At 38.5% G+C, this 24,723-nt stretch overlaps 1 protein-coding gene across 1 annotated transcript in view; it reads right to left on the bottom strand.

The window, feature by feature from the left end:
* Positions 1-24,723, bottom strand: part of Cobll1 (cordon-bleu WH2 repeat protein like 1) — a 233,097-nt gene that overhangs the window by 12,400 nt on the left and 195,974 nt on the right. Inside the window, exons 5-11 of the mRNA XM_023713791.1 lie at positions 24,502-24,599; positions 24,169-24,405; positions 9,628-9,781; positions 9,197-9,271; positions 7,952-8,089; positions 2,048-2,282; positions 982-1,076 (exon numbers count right to left, since the gene is read on the bottom strand). Of these exons, the coding sequence (XP_023569559.1) occupies positions 982-1,076; positions 2,048-2,282; positions 7,952-8,089; positions 9,197-9,271; positions 9,628-9,781; positions 24,169-24,405; positions 24,502-24,599 (1,032 nt within the window). The remainder of the gene's footprint in view (positions 1-981; positions 1,077-2,047; positions 2,283-7,951; positions 8,090-9,196; positions 9,272-9,627; positions 9,782-24,168; positions 24,406-24,501; positions 24,600-24,723) is intronic.

Below are 24,723 nucleotides of genomic sequence, written 5' to 3'. Positions count from 1 at the left end.
AAAAATAAAGGCATCCGCAGATGGCGCGCGCATGTACGACCCCTGAACTGTCCCCGTGCTATCCTCATTTCCTAGGAATTCTGACTCTACATCAACATATACTAGACTAGGACATACACGAGCCACTGCTTCCCTACTCCCTTAAAGCATATCACTATACATCCCTTGAGGCTTTTTACTGCATACTGGTATATTTTGATTCAAATTTAATCCTATGTAGATAGTTTATGTATTGTAAAGACATCTCAGTAGTCTATGAGGTCCTACTGGGATTTCATACAAAGTATCAGATGAATTTCTCTGCTCTAACACTGCTTAACTCGGGTGAAGATTCAGGAAGACAGAATTGTGGTTTCTAGTAAACAATGTAATAAGTAAAGCAGGATTTGAATGGGAGTGGCTGATACACTGTAGGTTAAGATTATTTTTATGCAAAGACAGCATGATCATAGGGCAAATGACATTAAATGAACTGTATCATGAGAAAAATAACTATCTTAATTTAGGGCTGAGAACTTGGAAACAGTGGTGAATAAGGTTACATAACTAAATTCCTTGGTACATGAATATTAAATATTGGGTAGATAAGTTTTATCTAAAGTGTAGCAACTTGACAAAGTAGAACAGGCCTGCACTAGGGAATAGGAAGAAAAAAGAAAAAGTCACAAATAGACTCATGCAGGTTATAATTTTAAGATTCCAAATTGAAGTTAGATAGCCTCTAGGATTTACCAAATCAATGTACCCATGATAATTTAGAGCACACTTTTGAATAATATTGCCTGAGTTCACATCCTAGGACCGCCATTTCCTATTCGTATGATTGATTATCTTTGTGACCAAGTACCTGTAAAGTGGTGCTAAAATACCAGTACCTATAAATGAGTCAACATATAAAACTAAAGGAGTCAATATGTTTTAAGAACAGTCTGACCCATGATAGTTCAGACAGGGCTGGCTATTAGGATTTGTATCACTCACCATTTTTTTGATTTGGGTCCAGGGAATGCAAGTTCCCGACACCATCAGCTAACGTATCTTCTTTGCTTGTATTGTAGACAACACCGTGTGACCCTCTGGAATGTTATACTGTATGTTATATACTATTCAGATACAGAAAAAAGAAAAGAAGCAATAGTCTCCAAAGACAGATGGAATGAAATAATCATCTCTATCTGCCAAATACTGGAAATGTAATAGCAAAGAAAAAAATCAACTGAGAGGAAATGCTACTATCAAACATTAGGTTTCATACAGTGGTCCTATTCCAAAAAAGAAACGAAAAAAAAAAAAAAAAGAAGTTTAGCAAAATAGCTACTTCCAAAGCAGTTTTTATTTTGTTATTATCAGTGATTTGTCTTTTAAAGAAAAAGACATGAAATGAAAGATTTCTGAGTTGTATCTGGCCAAGTCAACTATATAAATTAGGACATTGACTGACTTCACTATTATCGTTTCCCCCCCCTTTCTGGTGACACCAGAATTTAATTTGGAGATAATCCCATGCAACTTCTGCTAAACCTCTAATAGAGATTTATTTATTCTCTTGGTTTATTTCATCTTTTCTCATAACGTTGCATTTCAAACGTCATAAAAGTGGTCCAGACTACAGTTCTCAATTCTTACAGTCAAAATGCAATAAGGGAGACTATCAATAATACTAGTGATCTAGCTTTGTACTCTACTATGTGAACCTTTTCATATTTCAGTGAAAATCCTTTAGGCAAGTTTGGTAAAAACTGAAAACTATATGTTTCATTTAGATCAAATAGGCAAAACACACAGGCAAACAACTTTAAGTTTTGAGTTAGAATAGTTATGGGTAATCTGACATGGGGGTATCAGAACTGTTAAATTTTATTTTCTTTGAATACAACTGCATGCAAATAGGCATTTTATTAATGCTCACATAATATAGTGGTAGAAAGAGGGTGGAATCTAAATAAAAGGGCCAGCTACACTTGAGTTTAAACTGTCATATCTATACCTAAAACAAATGGTATTAACTAAAAAACCTGCCAACACCCCCGGCACGCAGTCTACTTACGGTCCATCTGTGGGGGCAGCCTCTTGCGTTTCCCCCGGGGAGCTTTGTGAGGCCTCTCCGATGTCAGTGCCAAGCGCCGAGTCCAGGGCTGTCCTCAGCGTGCTCATTAGGTCAGCAGATGCCAAAGAGCTGTCCGGTGACTTCAGAGAAAAGTCTTCAGACTCATCTTTTGGCACCTCGCTCAGTTCGTCCTTTTCATCTATCTCTTCAAGGCTATAATCCGAGCTTATTCCAGCTACAAAGAATTGCAGATACAGTCCTCAGGAGTAATTTATCTTATTCATCCTATACAATCCTGGCAAGGAATTATTAACTGAACTTCTTCAAAGCTGGTTTAAAAAATTGGGGAATGTTTTTCTAATGGTGAATAATCATGGAATAATATGACCAAATTATCTCAGACTCATACAACTTGAAAAACAACTTGCCATCATTCTAACGTTTACTCATGGAGGTTTAGTTAATCCCACCTACCTCATGTTAAATATTTCACTTAGGAATATATATTCAGGTACATGATTTTATACTTATACAATAACCCAGTAACACAAATTATATGTAAATTAATAATTTTTAAAATGCAAATTAGAACATATTTTCGTATTATCAACAGGTACAAGCTCCGTCTGATGTAGTTACCAGTGCTGACAATATCTGAGTACTACCTCATTCTCCTTTGAAAGCACTGAGGTTGATACCCTCCTCCAAAGCTATTAAATCAAAATCTCTAATGGGTGGGTCAAGAATTTTTAAGGCTCCATAGTTTATTCATGTGTAAAAGCAAGGTTAAGAGTCACTGATGTAAATGTTTTAAAAATCATTTTAAAACACAAAAGAACAAGTGTTAAGCAATAGGAATTAATTTTCATTCCCAGTTTGATTCTCAGAGGCAACTTCTTTTAACAATTATTTCCCGTACATTATCAGAAAACATAATAAGCATAAACAAGCAGCTATCTATACCCATGTTTCATTTATTTAATATAAACAAGAGTACAGTATATCCAATATTGTTTACCTACCTTTTTCTCCTTCACTTTGTTTTTCTTAAATATTAAGTCATAAGAATGTGTATATAATTCTTTTCAATAATTGCAACAAATATTTAATTGTACAAAATATTTTGTCATTATTTCTTAGTACTTATTGCGAAGATAATCTGTGAAATTTCAAACAAGTTTTAGATTTTTGCTCAAATAAAACTAAACATTTCTATTTACACAGCAGCATTTTATTTATTTATTTTTCTGCATTTTAGGGAAGGGCCTACAGGGTGTTTAGGGTCTCGCTACTAGATTGGACTCATAGTGAATCTCCTGTTTACAGCCTCCCAAGTAAGTACTGGGATTACAGGTGCATGCCACCATGCCCAGTCTTATTTATTTATTTTTATGTATTTGGTACAAAGTCTCACTACGCAGCTTGGACTCTCACAGTGACCCTCCCGTTTTCAGCCTCCTCAGCACTGGGATTACAGGTGCCACCATGCCAGGACTTGGTGGCTGGCTCAGTGCTATGGGGGCGGGGCGAGCATGGCATGTGGTACCAGGGATCGAACTTTGGCCCCTGTGCTTGCCTAAGCAGGTGTTCAGTCTGCTGAAGCTATCTCACCAGCCCTGCACAACAGCATTTTTTTTCAAAGTTTTATTGATAAACAGATAGCAATGAGACAGTTTCAAATCCAATCAGAAGTACAGTTTCAACAAATAATACACTAAAGATTTTTATTTATTTATTTATTTATTTGGCGGAACTGGGGATTGAACTCAGGCCCTTGTGCTTGCCAGGGAAGCGCTTATTCCACTGAGCCATCTCCCCGGCCCCCACAACAGCATTTTAACGAAGTTCAATTTTACCTCCCTGAAGGTATGTGTGTGCATAAGATGATTTAGCATTGGTTCATGACAGTGGTCTGTACATTTGGAAAATTTAATAAAAAGTTTACAGATTTGAAACACTTAAAATATATTTCTTGAATTTTATCTCTAGGTATACAGGCAAACAAATGTGTTAGTTGTGCTTCTAACAAAATAAACATGGAGCTGGGCATCATGGCGTGTGCTGTACTCCCGGCTGACCAGGGGGCTGGGGCAGGAAGCCCACCTGACCTCAGGGCTGCAGCCAGCCAGGACAGTAACAAGGAGGGAGGGAAGGTTGGCTACAAAGCCATTTTACTGTTAAAATTACTCAGGAAAAACACTGAAGAATTTAAGTGAACTTTCAAGTATAAAGATTTCGACAAATGTTTTATCATGGCATGTGACATATTCACTGGATGTCACTGAGTAGTGTTTTGTGCTGTGTCACACCCACTGCACCTCCCTAGCAAGAGTGTCCCTGCCACAACTTGACACTGTGTACAAACAAAAATACAAGGCTGCAACGGTCTAGGTGTGAATGTGTTTTGTAAATGATGACTCAGAATATTTTAAGCTTTGCTGGACATTACAGTAACTGAGGAAATGGGGGCCTGCCCCTTAGCTCAGTTCTTTAAGTGGCTGCTTCAACAAAGCAGTCAGGCTCAGGTTGCTGTGGTTCGGTCCCCACAGCTCAAGCCAGCCAAACCTGCCCTGAAGGCATTTGGAGAAAAAAAAAAATCCTTATTACAGTAGCTAAGGAAAGTTCAGCAAATTATGGGGCATTACTTACTCTTCACGGCTATCACAAGTACTTCACAGACATACTATTTTTCTTTAAGTACACATCCTTTACTGAAACGGTCTCAATTAATGTATAAGTCATGAATTACTCCTTCCGAACACCTTTTAAATTATTTTTACAGATTGTATAACTTAGTTACAAGAATCACAAGTTCATACAGTATATATTTTATATATAGTATGCATAAAATATGTATTACGTTAATCTGAAAGCCATTCTTGTTAGGAAAAAATCTTACAAAATGCAATGCTTCTTTTAAAAAGAGAACTTTGTTTTTTTTATTTGACTAGCATATATTTTTTCCAGACTTTGAGGGAAAAAAGAATGAAGTTTGCTTTCTATGTGTTGTCCAACAGAAACTGTGGTACTGGCTGTGAACAGTAAGGGATTTTCACAAAGGATGTGTAACTATTACTGTACATTAGCCTTGTAAGCGCTAACAGCAAAATACTCCTTTTCAAAGAATGGTGTCCAAAACCTGAAAGCACTTTTAAGATCAAATACTTTTGTTTTTGTATTTTAGGGAAGGGTCTACAGGGTGTTGTGTCTCACTGTATAGATTACAATCACAGTGATCCACCTGTTTACAGTCTCCCAAGAGCTGGGATTACAATCACATGCCACCATGCCCTGTCTCAATTGCTATCTCAGCGTGCCCCAGGGGCGAGGCCGGCATGGTAGGCCTGGGGATTGAACCCCCAGCCCCTGTGCCTAAAATCAAGTAACTTCTGAAGTATAAATATTAAAAATTGGTGAAAATAGGGGATCACAATGAGTCTGAGCCATGTAGTGAGACCCTGTACCAAATACATTAAAAAATACTAAAAAATATTTAAAAACCAATCAACAGTATACTTATTAAAATTTATTTTACTGATTTGTATAGTTTTATCTCAATTTTTCAGTCCCTAGGAAGATAACAAATATTTACTGAAACAAAAATCAAAATAAAAATTTAAATTAAGAAAATCTAATATATGAATAAGTATAACTAAATTTTAAGGTTTAGTAACTTTACAAATGAAATGCTTCTTCTAACTTTCAAAAATGTCTTCCATTGCTGGGGAGATGGCTCAGTGGAGTAAGCGCTTCCCTGGTAAGTGCAAGGGCTTGAGTTCAATCCCTGGTTCCACCAATCAATCAAAAATGTCTTTCACTTATGAAGTTAGTAAAAGTTAAAAGTTCAACTAGGACTTTTTGAGCATCATAAAGTAATACATTTTTCTGGGATCATTAAAACAGCAAAACGGCTTGATAATTACTGTTTCTTTGTTAATATATAATTACATTACATCAATCCCATCCTAATGCACTACTTTTTCTTGTTACTCTTTCACTGGGAGGATGTTCGCTGGGTCAGGGTACCGCAGTTGCCTCTAGACCTGTTTTTCTTTCATTTTTGGAAAATAAAGATACACTATCCATTCAGTAAAATTCACCAATTTTGGGACATAGTTCTTTGAATTTTGTAAGTCACTACTGCATGTCAGTTACTGTGTGTCTACTGCCACAATCAAGCCACAGGAGAAATCCCTGGAGAATACCTGAGTTTCTCCACTGCTCTGTAATCAACTTCTTCAAACTACAGCCTCTGGCAACCATTACGCTACAGTTTTGCCTTTGCAAAAATGTTGTATGAGTAACAATATACCATATCGAGCCAGTTGCATCTGATCTCATCATTTGACATAATAATTGGAGGTTCTGTGCGTAGTTGTTCGGCTCAGGTGCTTGCCTTTTTTCTGTCTAGTTATTACTACTGTATTGCAGTAAGAAGAGTCCAATTTGTGTACGCACTCCTCAGGGACATTTGCGCTGTTTCTCATTTTTGGCAATTGCAAGTACAAACTCATACAGGTCTTTGTGGCTAAACAAGTTTTTACTTTTCTTAGGAAAATACCTAGAGGCAATGCTGCTGGGTCATATAGAAAAAGAATAAATTTCACTTAAAAAACTCTGTCAAGGGTTATAAATATAACATAGCTGTAGAACTCATGCCTGACATTCGTGACAGCCTGGGTTTAATCCCAGTCACAAAGTCATCCAAAATAAATAAACAAAAACAATAAGTAAAAACTCTGCCAAACTATTTTTCAATCTCGCCACCCAAGTTTGGATTCCTATAAGCAGTGACAGTATACTAATTGCAAGGTGCTGATGTGAAGGGATGGAGGCTTTGTCTAGGTCAGTGAAAAACTGGGTAGAATTATGATAAAATTCCAGTTCTGCGTAGGGTTTTGCTACGATATAGCAAAATAATTCTGCATTTTTAAATAGAAGCAACTGAGAACAATGTCATAGCCAACAGTCACACACAGATAAAGGAGTATTTCAATGAAGAATATATGTAAATACCTTTAACAAATACATTTTAATGTAGTAAATGTAACATTTAATACTATATTAAATATTGAAAACTGTGTATTATATTACATTATATTTTTAAAATTTTTATTTACTTATTTATTAATTTGGTACAGGGTCTCACAAAGCAACTCAGACTTAAAAGTGATCTTCCTGTCTCAGCCTCCCCAGCTCTGGAATACCAGGCATGTACCACCACACCCGGTTTGGGGGTGGGTACAGCATACAGTAGCGGGGATTGAACGTAGGTGCTTGTGCTTGACAGGCAGGTGCTTAGATGGCCGAGCTATCTCCCCACCCTTGTATATCATATCACATCACATCACATCACATCACATCACATCACATCACATCACATCACATCATATCACATATTATAGTTCAAACAGTTCTCTCAAAAAAAGTAAAAAGTCAAATAGAAAAAATGGGGCAGGGCTGGGGAGATAGCTCTGTAGTCTAAGCATCTGCCTGGCAAGACCAAGATCAAGAGTTCAATTCCTGGTAGCACAAAAAAAGAAAGAAAGAAAGAAAGAAAGAAAGAAAGAGAGAGAGAGAGAGAGAGAGAGAAAGGAGAAAGAGAGAAAGAGAAAGAGGGGGGAGAGAGGGAGAGAGGGAGAGAGGGAGAGAGAGAGAGAGAGAGAGAGAGAGAGAGAGAGCGAGCGAGCAAGCAAGCCAGCCTTTAGAATCACTAATTTCATTAAATCTACACTGTCATATTCATTCATGTGGTCAAGGAAAACAGCATTTAGACAGAATTTTAAGAGAAAAGAGAAACACTCATTCCTTTGGGAAACTTTTTACAGACAGGCTTATCCAGTAACTTGATGATGTCTTAATTTGCATAAAACAAAGCACCAGCCAGAAAGGCCTGACACCTACATGTCAAGGATGCTACAGCCGCCTCGGGGGTTCCACGACCCTCAGAGAAAGAGGTTTCGTCAGGCAGTTTGGGCGGGGTGCACTGTTCCTGATGGAAGAGCCCAGCGCCAAGGCAGCCGTCTGCCAAAGAAGTAGAATCTGTAGAAATAGCACTTACACAGGAAAGTTAAGGCAAGAAAAACCCAAGAAGCATCTCAGAAGAAAGGAGATTTGTTAATGCAAAATCATCCATGTATTAAACAGGAAGAGCTAAAGAGGAATAAAAGAAAAACAGACAGCAAACTGAAGGGTATGCACACTATAAAATATTTGAAAATCTCATTTCATGGCATATTTCGAGTTAACATTACTCAGTATATCTCCTTTAAAGCATAAAATAGTATCACTGATAATATTTTGAGAAAAATCATTAGTTGTTACATAGTAATATTTTAAATCTCACAAATAAAACATTCTTAGTTTCAAACTCCTAAGTATCATGTAAAAATTGAAAATAATATATTTGATTCAAATTTACAGATAAATGCTAAGAATTAGGCAGTTACGCTAAAGAATTTTCATACTTACCAGGTTGTGCCCATACTAAAGTAGTAGCACAGTGATATACTATTATAATACAACATTATTGGTCTATCATATTCATTCATACCTAGCACTATCTCTACACATAAAATTTTATCGTACATATAAGAACTAAGCAACTATAATTGAAAAACACTGGAAACAGTAGGAGTTATATAATTTTTACTGGACTTTCATTTATTTGAGGAGAATTCAGAAGAATTAAATACTAGAAAAGTATTTTCATAGTAACAAATTTCTAATTATTGGAGCAAGATACCTAATATGTTGAAATTATACTTGCAACAGTTGCCTAAAGAGATTGCGCTTGCATTTTAGTGCAAGTTTTCCTTTAAACACTCCAAGGTAGCTTCCTAGTGATGATGTCATTACTCTTGGGGAGGAAGGAGGTTAACCAATGTCAACAGGACACTGCGTAGGCAAGCAGGAGACAAAAGAGGGAAAGTACTCAAAGTACAATTTCCGAAATATAATCTTCATTCTAATCTTGAATCCGCAGGGGAGAAAAATAAGGAAAATTCCTTTCATCGTATAAATATTGGGAACTGAAACCACAGAATCTATACCTCTTTCATACACAGGGCTTTCTAACTGGATTCATTTCTCAATTGGCAGGATAGCTCTTTCTCACCAGTGACATGGGGTAGAATGGTGGCGGCATACCTGGGCTGGGGAGGCTCTCAGGAGAGGTGGCTTCTGAAGCGCTGTCTGCGGAAGCTCCGTCTACTGCCTGCAGGGCTAAGGGAAGCAACACAAATGCCACAGTCAAAAAAAAAAAAAAAAAAAAAAAAACCACCCCTTTAATGACATTCTACTTAGATTCTCACTGAGTGTGGTCAATCCCAGAAGGGCAGAATCTTACTAGACAAACTTCCAAATTAAAATATGCTCATTTTAGAAAAATGAATCTGTGCCATATTGTTTTATTTTGTTACAGATTTTTAAAAAGTAGTTTAGAATATAAGAAAGGATGGTTTTAAAAGCCTAAGTATAATTACTTAACAAAAAGATGTAAGTTATGACCTGTGTCATTTCTCCTGTCTACAGTAAACAAAACACAATACAAACATAGTATCATGGGAAAAGTACACTACCAGTTGCAGGGCCGTTCTCATCACTCTGAGTCAGGGGCATTTTGGAGGGTGGGGAAGGTGCTTTCCGCTTGGTCCTTTTCAAAGATAAATTCCCTTCAGATGTGGTGGTGAGTGGCAGTGAGCCCGTCCTCATTCGGCCTGCTTCACGGGGACTCTATAGAGAACAAAACACTCAAGCAATCCCTAATCAGAAACCGACTGCAAACCCTAGGAGACACTACACTTTACAACAAACATCATATACCAAAATGGAACATGACAATAATTATTTTAAAAAATGTAACAGCAATTCATTCCAAAAACATTCTGTAATTTTCAGAAGCCATGCATTGGGACAGATATATAAGGAAAAATATAATACAGGCAGTTTCTAGACATCTAGGCTAGGAAGGAAGAGAGTAAGTTAAAAGCTAACTTCCAAAGAAAAGTCTGGAGACATTATTGGATGCAAAGGAAGGGATGATCAATCCTTCTCTTAAGCCTACTTTATCAGTGAGAAGCATTTCAAAACACAGTATGTTTACTGAAGGAAAGTCCTTTGATGCCACCAACTACAAAGAGCTCCTGTTCCCACTCACAGCAGGTGAATGTCAGCAGACCCTAGGCCGAGTTCACCTCAGGAGGCTCTCGATCCTCCCGGCCAAGACTCTGGATCCCAGTTTGTGCCTCCAATTTCACTTGTCCCATCAAGTGTCTCCAGTGTACCTTTTCCCAACCTTTAATCTACTAAAACTTCTAGCACAGTCACAACGATCTTGGCCACAAACGCACCAGCAGTCAATTCCTCAGAACTCACTTCTGTGATCTGCTAGCAGCAGGAAAGACAGCCAACCACCCTTCTAAAGTCTTCATCTTGCTTCCAGGAGACTGTGTTCCTTCCTGCCTAGTGACTCAGAGTCTCAGGCCACTCAATTTTCTTTGGTCATTACTTTCATCTCTTGACCAGTACTGGCATCACTCAGGGCCCAGTCCTAGGATACAGTCTCATTAGTATCTATGCTCACTCTCTTAGTGGCCTAATCTATTCTCTGGTTTTTAAGTATTATTTACATGCTTATGAACGCATGCCTCCATCCTGGACCTCCGTTCTGACCTCCACCGAAGGTCTACAGGCAGTTTCATGTCAGAATGTTTAAAACTGAGATCACGCCAGTTCCGTCTCCCAAACTCATACTCTCAGAGCAGGGGAGAGCAGAGAGCTAGCCATCTTCCCGGCTGCCCGCTCCTCTGTCTCACAGTCCACACTGAGGCCGTCCTGTTGGTTCTGCTCTGCCAGATATCACCAATTCAGCTCAACTCCGATGCCACAGTCTAAGTCACCAAAACCCTCACCAGTTTCCCACATGGCAAGGAACAGCTCAATGTTTATAGAGTTGGTGGCCTGGGCCTGAGGTCTCTGATCTTGCTGAAGCCTGGCTGGCTTTCTTGCTACCCCTTCATGTATCAGGGGAAATCCTGCATGGGGATGGCTGTATCGCTGGGCCCTGGGCATGAGAACTTTTTTTTTTCTTTGATGACTCCACGTCTCATGCCCTCCTTTGCTTCTGGTTCTTTCCTGGGTCACCATTTCCATGAGCTCCTCCCTGACACCCAACAGTTCCCAACAGTTCCCATCTGTTCCCAGCTTTATCACTGACATTTAACATCCTTGTAATATAGTATATGGTTGGCTACTTACTCATTTTTGTGTCTGCTCCTATTAGAAATGACTAAAATGAAAGAGGCTTTTGCCCATGGTTGTGTTTCTAAAACAACGTCTGGCTCATAGAAGTTTCTTAATAAATACTCCTTGAGTAAATGAAAAATGAGTTCAATATTGCACTCTTATTCTTTGGTAAATAAGAGACCTTGATTAGCCTGGCCTAGGAATCTGTATAAAGCTTGGGCTATCTAACTTTACAAGGTAACCTAAGTACATCTAGGGAAGTCAAATTCATCAGAGATTTTCATTATATCTTGCCACACACCAAGAAAAATTTGACAAATTTACTGTTTCATAACTTTCTAATATTTCTGGCAGAAAAAAAGGAAACTTGCCCCAAAAGAAAAAAACTGATTTTGTTATCACGACTGCTGCCAACTGTGTGAGACACCAAAGAGGAAGGCGGGTCACCACATGGGGCTGGGGCAGGTGCCTGGCTGCAGAACTTCACTAACTCCTCTTACAAGGCAGAGCGATGAGATGGCAGCAAGGTGACCTCTGCAGAAGTCCAAACACTGAGCTTCTTCCTCTGCGCCAGCAGTGAGGGGCTGAGCCCACCGTGCTCGCCCTCCTGCACCACAACTCTCCACAGTCCAGCAAGAGACCAGCTAGAACTTGCTATCTAAAGCTGAGGTTTTAAGAAAAGCCTGCTCTGATTGAACACAGGGAGAAGAAGTGGGGGTGGGCCCTCAGTGGACCTTTGAAAAAATTCAAAGATGAGTTCCCTGTGGCAAACAGCTAAGAAAGAAATTCAGGGAGGAATTAATCTACTTCACTACTGTTCTGAGAATACAGTAGTTAAGTATCCTCTTTACTGAACTGTGTTCTGAAACTTTTGCTATTTTTTTTTTTTTTTTTTGAGACAGGGTCTCACTCTGTCATGCTGGCCTTGAACCCACCTATGTAACTCAAGGTAGCCTTGAACTCATGGCAATCCTCCTGTCTCCGCCTCCCAAGAGCTGGGATTATGGAGGTGCACCATCATGTCTGGCTTCACCTGTTATCTTATACATGTAATAATAATAGATTGTTAGGAGAAGGCTTAAAAATTAAAAACGAGACAGTGATTGGGACTGAGCATGGTGGCACACGCCTGTAATCCCAGCACTTTGAAAGGTTGAAAACAGGAGGATCACTATGAGTCCGATCTACGTAGTGAGACCCTGTACTAAATACATAATGTGTGTGTGTGTGTGTGTGTGTGTGTGTGTGTAAAATATCATTTCACTTGCCAAAATATTTATCTAAAAACCCAAATCAATAGACATTATTTCTTATTGAACCTGCCCCATTAAAGCAAAACTGCTGTTGGAGACCTCACTTATGAGCAAGAATGCAGTTGGTGACCAATATCCAATTGCTAAGTGTGCCCAGAAAAGGCAACATTTGATTCTCCTCTCAGTTCCAGGTTTATGCTTTGACTGATTGTTTTCATGAGGTATATAATAAAAATATTTTCATCTGTAGGCCACACTTCTAAATGCCATCAATTTTGCATCATTTCCACCACCTGATAAAAGCAGTCATGATGCAAGTTTCTCAAGCAACACTATCTGCTAAGAGTTAGACCCTTCAGTTTGGGGTATAAGACACTAATCCCCTTAGGGATCAACCACAGTCACAGTCAACCTGGAAGACCACGTGCTCAGGTCCAAGCTCCCGTGCTCTGCCCACGGCCCAAGCGACACACATCGCCTCGGGTCATTTCATCATACTGGAAGGATTGTAATAAAGTTAAATATTTAACACTACCTTGTGAAAACCCAGTTATTAGTACATGGGTATGTGTTACGGTAAATAAATTCAAATATTTCACAAGTTAGTTTAATGCAAAGAATTAAAAATAACTGCTTATAATTATCTTTAGCCTTTACCACCAAGATACCTTTCCTTTAGTCAAATCATGGCTATGTTTTAAAAATTTAAATGAGACTGAATTGTTTCTAAGTCTGAAGGTTTTGCAAAATGAGAAAACAGGCTTCTACTTCCTAGCAGAAACTGCTTTGGTTAATCATTAGAGATACTCAGTTATTTACTTTAGTTTAAACCACTGATAAGCCTGTGGCCATTAGTGAATGCGGAGCTGTGACAGGAACATACCTCACCACACTTCATGGGCTGCGAAGGGAAACAGCCACACAGAAAGCCAGGATAACTAACAAAAGAAAGTGACAGCAAGGTCAGGTAGAGAGCCGTGGCAGACAGTTAATCCCCCAGAATTCACATCTAGGTCACAATCCACTGGTTCAAAAGGAAACTACATTTTACAAAGAAAGTGGAACTGAATGAAATTCAATAGATTTACTCTACACTGGTTCTTAAATCACTTATTAATTATCGTTGAATTATAAGATGTGGATAGTTGAAAGTAATATATCCTAAAGGAATTAAATGAGAACAAAAAGGGAAAAATGAAACTAAGATACAAACCCAGTAGCTCTGGTTTAGTGATGTTCTTAATGGTTTCTACTGAAAGCTTTTGGATGTTCTGGGTTTTGTTTTTTTTTCCATAATTTTATTGAGAGACAAATAGCAATGAGACAGTTTCAAATCAAATTGGTAGGACAGTTTCAATAATTAACACATTGCATACATTCTTCCTAGTGGTTATTTGCTGTATAAGATGCAGACATGATATCCTATTTACAAACACTATTACAACAAATCCCTCTATTCATTAAGAGAATGTAACTATATATCTATCCTAACCATTTTGAATACACAGATACAAAATGAACATTCATTTGTATCCCCTTTTTTGTTTATAGTTCCATCATTCGAATATTATAGGTGTGTTAACTCAGCAAAATATTCTAATGGTCTGTTGATAATGATTTGCACCTGTGGGAAAGGGCAAGGTTAGTGGAGGGATCCTAATCCCTTAAATTTATCTTAAAATTCATGTTTTTCTTCTTAAATGACAGATTCATGATATCTAACTCCAACCTGAACATTCCCAACAAATACTATGGAATACTAATAAATATCTACTGATTGACATTTGTTTACACAAATTTATTATGTTGAACTTCCCACTTAAATGAGGGTAAAGTTTGAACTCTTTGGACTTTTCATGCAAAGTCTAAAATAGTTTTAGAACTTAAGCAAGTCAATCTTCTTAAATAGTATTTACCAGTCCCTTATGCTATAAAGTATGAGGTATTTCTGGGTACTGTGGTACACACCTATAAGCCTGGGTACTTTGTAGGCTGAAAGGAGGATTGAGAGTTCAAGGCCAACCTGGGCAACTTAGCAAGATCCTAGCTAGGGATTTAGCTCAGTGGTAGAATGCTTGCCCAGCATATGTGAGGCCCTGAGTTCAATCAGTACTGAAAATTTTGAAAAGTATGAAGTATAAAATTGACAAAGTACGCAAATTATGAAGGTACATATGAATGAATATGATATAAATAATGTATAAATTGTTGAAAAAAGGAGAAAAATCCATAAACTCCAACAAGCATGTCCCCTCGTAGAAGCTTTGGTGTCTGCCCTTCTGTACATACATGCAGATACATGCACATGGATTTTCCTTTCTATTGGATGAAAGTGTACATGCAGGTTTTTAAGGCGCTACTGGGTCTTAAAATAAAATGCTATCTGTTGGCCAGGCATGGAAAGCTTATTTCTGATATCCTGAACCTCTGTTCTCTACTGACTTCTTCTTTGGGTGATGCTTTGTCCTAACTCCTGAAAATGTAGGGCCTCTTTATCCTATTTTATTATTCTCTTCCTATAAACCTCTTTTATGACTTTTCATTGATAGCACTGAAATTCTTAGCTTGTCAAGATCAAGTGACACACCAAGAGATCAGACCACATCAAAGGGAAGGGGTATAAGAGACGGCAGTGGCTTGTCGGGTGCCACATACACAGCTGTAATTAGGGAAGTGAACAGTACTATCAGAGCCAAGAGCCCTTAATTTCACTGTTGGTAAATGGTTAGCTATTCTGCTACCAATCTGCTGAAAGAAATACTACGAAGGAAAGCAGTGGGATTAAAGCTGAATTTACCTTCAGGTGTTCTAGATACTTCCACCACCATTAAACAGGGCCTTCTGGCACATTAACCGAAGTAAAGCCTCTTTACAGGATTCTAAGTGGCCAAACTTGCTACGTGACCGCTTTATGAAAGCTGTATAGTTTAAAATTCATTACTGGTCAACAAAAACTTTTATATCTTCTAATTAACAAACCTATTCACCTGAGCACAGCTTTATCAAATGAAGTCTTCTATCTCTTGCTTGCTCTCTTTTTTTTTCTTTCTGATGCCCATGTACTTCTGTTGGCTTTTATGCTACGGTCAGGAATTCAGCAAGAGGGGTGTCAGTTACTCAGTGTTTTGCACTGTTGTTGAGCTTGATGTTTTAGAAATCCTTGGAGGAGTGAGAGGTATCACTGAATACGACCGGACAAAGCTCCAAACTGAGCACTTTCACCTGTTAAAAGCTAATTTTAGGAGGCAACAAAAAGCTAAAAACTTACAATACTGCAACAGAAAGGATTTTGGGAAATTTATTATAAAACCTTATTCTACAAAGGATAAACCAAGCAACAGAGGGAAGTTCAATGAAAAAGATGATTTAAAAAAAATGCCAAAGACATGGCCGTGACTCATCCACATGGCAGACACTGCCAAAGGATCTACAATCTGAGGTACAGGATCTCAGGATAAATCCTGAGGGGATTTCACTGACCTTATCAGACCTAAAAGCTACAACTCTTGTTGCATAGGTCCTGCTTTATCTTGGTCTTAACCATCCAGCAGAAAAGTATAAAAACAAAGTATAAGAAGTAAAGCCATGTTGTTATGTTGAGCTGTGGGGGACTCAGGTCAACAATTTCACACATTGCCAGTCAAGCGGAAGACCCAATACTATTATGGGCTACTGGACTCTTTTAGAATATTTTGCTGAGTTTACATACCTATAATATTTAAATGATGGAACTTAACAAAAAAAGGGTATACAGATGAATGTCCATTTTGTATCTGTGTATTCAAAGTGGTTAGGGTAGGTATATAGTTACATTCTCTTAATGAATAGAGGGATTTGTTCTAATGGTGTTTGTAGATAGGATATCATGTCCGCATCTTGTACAGCAATTAACCACTAGGAAGAATGTATGCAATGTGCTAATTATTGAAACTGTCCTACCAATTTGGTTTGAAACTGTCTCATTGCTATTTGTTTCTCAATAAAATTATGGAAAAATAAAAATTTTTAAAAATGCCAAAGACAAAACCTAATAAGCTTAATAGTAGAATCCAAGACAATTATCTCAGCTCAAGCCAAAGTTCATCCTACCAAAATAGATCCTTCCAACTCTTACCCATGCAATGTATATCTCCACCTGCATTATGCTCTTGAAAGATTTTTACATCTCTTTTCGTAAAGCAATCTATGCTTTCAATTCATAAACCTTAAATTCCTTTAAAAATGTCTTATGAGTGGTTAATCCCAGCTTATTGTACTTTCCTTTTAATCTCCAACATGAGGGCCTACATCGTTAGTCTTTCTTTTGGATAACACAGGGATGCATCACGAGGGAGCTGGGCAATGGGCAGGTCTGCAAGAAGGCAGAGGTGATGAGTCCTGCTCTCTGTGACCACAGCGATTAGCACAGAAGCGTCTGATTAGGAGAACAGGCAATTCCTGCAGGCATGCTAAGCCTAAGGCCTCCACCAGAGTGAAGCACCAGCAGAGGGGACACACTACACTGGGAGCAATTCAGTTCATCCCAGGGAAGACATCGCGGCTTTAGCCAAGAGCCTCCCCACCCATTCTCCCCGTGCCACGGGCTTATCATCCTGGCTGCAGAAGAGAGCTGCTTCTCCTCTCAGTTGTGCCCTGCCGGCTGCTAACAAGTGCTGGTTATGACAGAAAGACAAACCTCCCAGGGACCACCACAGCAGACAACCGAGTGGACACTACGCTATGAGGACTGGCAAAGGCTGCCTCCTGACACTGACAGTTTTCAGTGCTCCTTTGTGAACTCAGCGTGCAACCTCAGACACAATGTTTTGCATACTAATACGGAAGGGAGAGAAATCCACACTAACTCCACAAATGACCTAGTGTTGAAAAATTATAGTTTTCTTTAAATCTTAACAAATATAATAAGCATAGTTCTGTACTTTTAGGTTAGAAGCAAAACTGGCAGAAACCTGAAGAGTAGTGGTAGAGTTTTTTCAAGAATTAAGTGAATAATGTTCTTAGAATTTTGTCTGGAATATTGATTAATATATAAGCATTTGCTACTACCATTCTTTTGTAATTATGACCTTTGAAATGAATCTAATGAAAATTACAGTGAAAAAGCACACATTATATCTGGGAAAGACTCTATTATGCTGGTACATTTCCCTATTGAGTGAAACCACTCATATTTTTGGAATGAAAAATCTGTAGCTGTAATCTGTACTTGTAAACTGAAAATGCCAGGTAACCACTGTTACCAGGCAAATGTAGAATTATGTGTGTGGTCTGCTTCCTATATAATAAATATAAGAGAGTAAAGGAAAAATAAAAGACCTGTGTGATAACCTGGACATAAAAACTAAAGGAGGTATATTTAGTAAACATTATAACAGAGGAATATGACCTTAATTATTCTATAAAGTGATTAATATAAAAATTCACTGAGTAAAATAAGAACAAAGATATGCCTATTTACTTCATAAATATATGACTATCTAATCTACTTGTCAATTATGGTGCCTACGAAAAAGAAAAAACTGGGGTAAAAGATGGATAAACATTAAGGAAAAATAAGTCAGCTACTGAAGACTAATACTGTAGGTATTAGATTTCACTTGCATAATGCTGGCTGGCAAAACATTTCAATTTCTCAATCTTTGAGTGTTTGCAGAAAAATGCAAAATGAGACCAAATGAAATGCCCCGACTGCCTACTGCGTTACCAGCCTCAGTCCAACACCCCAAGTAAATGGTGTTACCTCGGCAGCCAGAGAAAACCTGCTTGCGGCTGTAGGGATTCATAACTCTAATTAGCAAAGTTATATCATATACGCTGAATGGAAATATCTCACCAAGGTTATGTGAATTCTATGGTTCAAGATCACGTACAACTTTATAACTCTTTAACCTCTTCTTCAATTGTCAAACAGACTTTAGAGGATAATTTATCAGTAAGATTAGGACATCATTTGGCCATTGATTTTATTTAATGTGTTCTTCATAGCAAGTAAATTTGGTGGTAGCGAAACTAAATTTTTAAACTTGCTTTTATTGCCAGAATTCAAGTCACTTTCAATTTAAGGCAATATCCCTGTGTCTCTGATTTCCTGTTTCATAAATGATAATTTTATTCTATGTATCTACATATATTTTATACAACATTGCAGGCAATATGGTTCAAATAATAACAGCAGGAGTCAACTACGTCTTGCTGCATGAATGGCATTATAATCATCTGAAACATACTCACAAAATGCTTTAAAAAGTCCAGGAAGAACAGTCAGAAATTTCTTAACAGGAAACTCTTCTTTTCAAATGTGTATTTTGGTAAAAGATGTTTTACTTTCATAGGGGAATAACATGAGGCCTCAAATTATGTGACAGTACAAAAACATTCAGGAACATGAAAAAGACAGTGGAGCACTAATAGTGACATGTGTGTTCTATAAAACATATTCTTGATGGGGAAAATTTTAGATGCAGGAGTTTTGCAAGAAAGGTTAGGAAGAATTATTGTAGTAACTTAGATCCTTGATGGATCCTGCTTGGACATGCCACAATCAGCTGCCAAAATCAAGTCAGAAAAATCAACAGCCTGTTATGTGACTAATTTCTGTACAAGCTCCAAAACCACTATCCACATATTTTCATTTGCCAATACTAAGAAGTATCTTAGAGGAATGAGGCAAATTATTAAATGTGGGCAGCCAAGAGGTGTAAGAGATGTGGTTTGGCAAAGTGTTTTCCAAGAAACAGATAAGTTAATCAGCAAGCCTTAACTAAGGCAAACATAGTTTTGTAACTGCTTTAAAGAACATGAAATTTAAAAGCCCAAAATGAATAAAACTGTATCACTTTGTCATGCACTACTGATATTATCTCTCTAGCTATGTTTTCTATCACATCACACAAGCAAAACAAGTATTTGCTATTTCTAATAGCATGTGGTTGTTTCTAATATTTTCTTTTTGTTTACTGAAGGATGCTTTAAAGGCAAAATTTGAATGCTGTACTTCTGTTAGACAGCGCCCCCTTGTGGTTTATTGTGCAGCATGGACAAAAATAAAAGGATAAACGCCCCCCAAATGCTTCCTGTACTTGGAACCGATTTGGCCATGTATTTTTTTTTTCTTCCAGTTATATTTTTCACAGCACATTATTGCATTAAATCATTAAGGCAGAGGCTTATTAATGTTTCAAGTTCAAAACAAAACTGTTAAAGGATTTAAAATGTTTAATGTGATAATGGTATTTTGAGTTTAAATTTAAAACAGATAAGCAGTGAAACATGGACAATTTTCCCATACACTGATAAGTTTTGCTAAATTTCCTGAATATGTACATATAAACAAATGAATTTGAACATTAACTGTACCTATATTCATCATGTAATGTACTGTAAAGTTTTGTTTTCTGATCCAGTTTTCCCTATTACTTTTCCTAACTCTGCCTTTTCTATAAAAGCTTAAGAAAAACATTGCTAAAAGCTGTGCAGGGCACATGTGTACTTAACTGTTTCTCTGGCTTTGTCTCCTCCAGACTTAATGCTATTCGCCGACCCAAGACGAGAACGCCTGGCATCTATGAGGCCAAAAGAGTACACAGGAAAAGTCCGGGAGATGTAACTTCAGAGAAAGGAAAGCTTATTCTGTGCTACATTCTGGAGAAAATTCTCCTTTAAGAAGTAAAAGAACGAGCCAACAGAATGCACAGGTAGAGATGGAGGAGAGGGTCGAGTCATTCCACAATAAGGCAAATCTTCCACAGGTAAAGGCATCCTAAAATTGAAGCGGAATTGAAATTTGAAAGTAAAATTATAATAGTCTGAAGAGGAACTTAAGATCTAGAAAATTACAGCTAACTAAAGTTTCTGAATTGAGAAGTAATAATTAAGAAATATAAACATGGCAGTTTGCCACACTCAGAGCACGCTGAAGACAAGTTGAGTACTCGTTCTCTCCTTAGTCTGGCCCGGATTTCTGCAGGAAGGAATGGAAGACACAAGGAAGTGAGGCTGTGGGAAGAACTGGTTACTAAGCAGATGTGAAAAAAAATAAGAAAAAAGTGGTCAAAGGAAAAGCAAGAAAAAAAAATTAGCAAAGCTTCTCAGGGAGGAAAAAATGAACTAGGTTCACAAATTTCCTGATTTCCAGGTAGCGATGAGTCACTAAGGAGCCAAGAATTCAAACTGCAACAAGAAGTGCATTAGGATGGGAATTACAAAATTAACATATGAGAATCCTGGGCTTGTTACAACAAATTACCATGTTTGCATGACTTCAACAACAGAAGTTACTGCTCCATGGCTCTGAAGTCCAGAAGCATGCTAGGAAGGCATCGGCAGCCTTCTCCCCCCAAATGCACTAGGTAGTATGCCGCGACCTCTCTGGGCTTTGGTGGGCTCCCAGCACTCCCTGGCTCAGCAGCGGAACATGTCCATGCCTTCACCTTCACCTGGCCAGTGCCTCCAGGCCTCCAGGCCTGTGTTTCCTCTTCTCATAAGGATGCTGGTCATAGGATTTGGGCTCAACCCCAAGCCGAGTTCTCTTCTAGGGATCCTTAACTACATCTATAAAATCTATTTCTAAAAAAATCACATTAACTATAGGTATTGGGAACTGGGACAAGGGCACAGCCCTTATGGGACATTATTCAGATCACTATAGCTGGGATTCATAATCAAGAAATCAACCAAAAAATAGACATCCTTTCTTAAAGAGTGCAGTAAATATAAATAAGATCATGGGTTCTAGTTCCTCCACTTAAAAAATGGAGAAAGGGTAGAGCAAGAAAAATACAACAGGGTTGAGATGTAAGAATATCAAGACCAAGAAGTGAGAAAAATCAAGACTAAAAGCTAATGAATCACATCAAATATGGCCACCAACGCAATATGCTAAGACCCGCAGGAAGTCACAAGCTCATGTGTGTGCTTGTGTGTACACTCACCCTGACAAATACAACCACAGCTTAATTAGGAGGAAATTTTTGTAATGAATAAAAAAATGGTTCTTTGGCTTCCGTAACAAAAAATAAATAATTCTGGGACCTGCTGAACAATACATCAAAGGACGATCCAGATGTCCAGATCAGAAGAAAAAATAATTAGAAAATTATATAAAGACATGTAGTTTGCCAAAGGCAACATACTAAAAAAAAAGAAAAAGATTACTTAACAGAGGAGCACCAACTACTCAGGGAGCACAGGGTGAGAATCAAAAGACAGCGCTTTCAGTGAGGTCACTAGAAGCTGAATTTTAAGATGCTGACTTTTTGCAGAAAGACAAGCTGGACCTCTTGGGGGTCCAAGTACAAAGGAAGTTTACTGGAACAGATTGAATGAGGACAGCTATAATAAAGACGCGTGAGTGGGGCTAAAAATACTTCCATACCAAAGTAAAAATACTTTGGGAGCTACTGGAGAGTAGTGTGATCATTTATATACTCTTATCATGTACTTTAGTGCTAATCAAAAATCTAAAACAACCCTAAAGATGCCAGTGTTTACTATGAGGAAGGGAGAGGGTATGCGAGTACGACATGCAGCCTTTGGGGCCTGCCCTGGCCCGTTTCTCTGGCTCGGTTTCAGTCTGCTTCTTGCCCACACCCAGGCCTGCTGCTGTCCTTCCACTCCTGCGTCTCCTGACCACAGCGCTGCTCCTGCATGTATTCTAAGGGTGACCTCCAGAGTCGCCCCTCTCTGCCTCTAGAGCTTTCTCTAATAACAAGCAGCTACCCAGAAGACTGGATGCTTCCATCACTAGAAGCAATCGTCCTCATTTATAAGATGTAAAACGGGATTTTATGCTACAAACACTAAATTGTACAACAAAATCTTAATAGAAAGAAGACAGTTGAACAGGTGATTTTTTTTTCAAGAAACTACTTAGGGTAAGCATTTTAAAAATTCATTTCTAATCAAATTGCTGCTTTCTAAAGGCACATATGATAACTGATAAGCCACATTTAAAAACTACAGAAAATATATATATATATATATATATATATATATATATATATTTTTTTTTTTTTTTTTTAAATTAAAGAACACACAAACATATTTTAGGTTTGGGAGCTGTTTGTAAGCTTGACTGCTGAACGCATTAAACTTCCAAGACAGAAACAGAATCCTCCAGTTAGAGACAAGAAATGTCCCCACTGTTTTAAGCACCTCAAAATAAAATTTGTTTTCAAAGTCATGTAAGTCATTCTCTCTTACACACAGCAACAGAATATATGGTCTCACAATCACATTTACATAAAAACTCATTCACATTCTACATAAATTAAACGGATGTATAGATTGTCTAGATAGGGAAAAAATAGTTTGTAATTGGATTCCTGTGAAACGATATGTTCAGATTAAAGGCAAGAAATAATTAACAAAACTTGGAAGAAAAGGTATACTTCGAACAATTCTTGGAACCTAGCACGGGAGCTATTATGGTTTATATCTGGATATACCCCAGTGCCTTTTTCTTTTTTTTCTTTGTGACCAGCTCAGCCCACCCTGGGGCAGGGATGACATGGCATGTGGTGCCAGGGATCGAACCACAGTCCCTGAACTTGCCTAAGCTTGCCTAAGCAGCTGCTTTGGATCACTGAGCTATCTCGCTGGTCCCCACAGTGTCTTACTATTTCGGACATGAATGGATCACAGCATGGCCAATCAGTATTGGACTGGTCTACTTATGGCTCAATGGCTGACTTGCTGCTAAGTTCAGAAGTGTGTGTGTCTCTCTATCTGCTCAGGATGCCTTCAGGGCAGGTCTGGTAAGGCTTGAGGACCTGGGGATCAAACCACAGCATCCTGATTGCTTTATTTAAGCAACTGAGCTACTGGGAAGGTCCCCATTTAATGGGAAGGCCCCCTGACTTGCTGTTACGAGGCGGGTTCTGCTCGGGAGGCTTGGGTCATGAGTTTGTGGCCTGGAAGAGTCTCTCTCTTTCCTGTCCCTTCCTTCACTCTGCTTTGTGCCTCTGTGCAGTGAGCCTGCCTTTGTTGCCTTGCCTGCCTGCATGCTGCCCCGCCCTCGAGCCAGGGGAACATGGACTGACCTCTCAAACTGTGAGCCAAAATGAACCTCTCCTCATGCACACTGTGGTTGTTGGGCAGTCTGTCCCAGCAAGGAGGAGATTAGCTAACACAGGAGCACACACGGGAATGACAGTACTATTTCATTAAAAAGCTCATTTGAAAAACAGACTATCAATATACCAGGGAGATGCCAAGATTTCCCCAGAGAATCTCAGAGGCATGACAAGAAGATACGTGCAGGGAGAAGGACCCCATGAACATAACATAAAGACTGCCCTATTGTTTAAAGAGAGTGAATGTCTGAAAGTGAGTATTCAAGTGTACCACGCAAGGGCCCCTGTTGGGCTTTAGTAAACAAAGACTAGATTTATAGACCATTTACTTGCCTAAAAATAAAAGCTTCTGAAGCTGCTTATTCTTCACTGTATGGCAGAGCTACACATAATCTCTTTCTAGCGCTAATGTTGTTCATTTTACTACATAATCATTAATTACAGCTGCTACTTTCTTCAGAGTCTGTGCAGAAAAAGACAAGTGAGGTCAAAGGAAAAACAGATAATCCCCTGCATCCTAAAAACATACAAACAAAACAACAGGGCCTACCTCATCAGCTTCCTCCACACCTGCAGACTTCACGACAGAAGAGCCTGCCTTGTCCTGGGGCTGCTCAAGGTCCTGGGGTGCAACCTGCGATGTGAGCATGGGTGGCAGCGGGGCCCGCCTCTTCTTGGGTGCATCCGAAGGCAGGGTGTTGGACACATACGGCCTGGAGACGGTGCTCGACCTCACAAAAGTTGGGCGGTGCTTATTGATTAGAGGCGTTGCAGGAGCACTGGCAGTCTAGTAAAGCAACAAAGGCAGTGTCCAAGATAAAACGGGCAGATATTTTTAAAGACCTGGATGATCTCAGGCAGTGCTACGTAAGAAAATACTTACTTGCTCACGCCTTTTCTTGCTGCGTTGAAAAAAACTAAAAAATCCCTTAGTTTCTTTCTCCTTCATAATATCTAGGTTTGGTGATATTTGAGACGACTCTGAAAAAAAAAAAGAAAAGAAAAGCATCTTACCTCTCATAAGCAGGACTGAATGCTCACTTCCAAAGTTTTCTTCTTTTATTTTTCCTTTAAAAACATATGTAATAATAAAAGCTACTAATTA

The sequence above is a fragment of the Octodon degus genome, unplaced genomic scaffold, assembly GCF_000260255.1.
Source record: "Octodon degus isolate 3935 unplaced genomic scaffold, OctDeg1.0 scaffold00032, whole genome shotgun sequence".
In the NCBI taxonomy this organism is placed as follows: Eukaryota; Metazoa; Chordata; class Mammalia; order Rodentia; family Octodontidae; genus Octodon; species Octodon degus.
The sequence above is the reverse complement of the archived record's forward strand: the minus strand, read 5'-3'. Positions and strand labels throughout refer to the sequence as shown.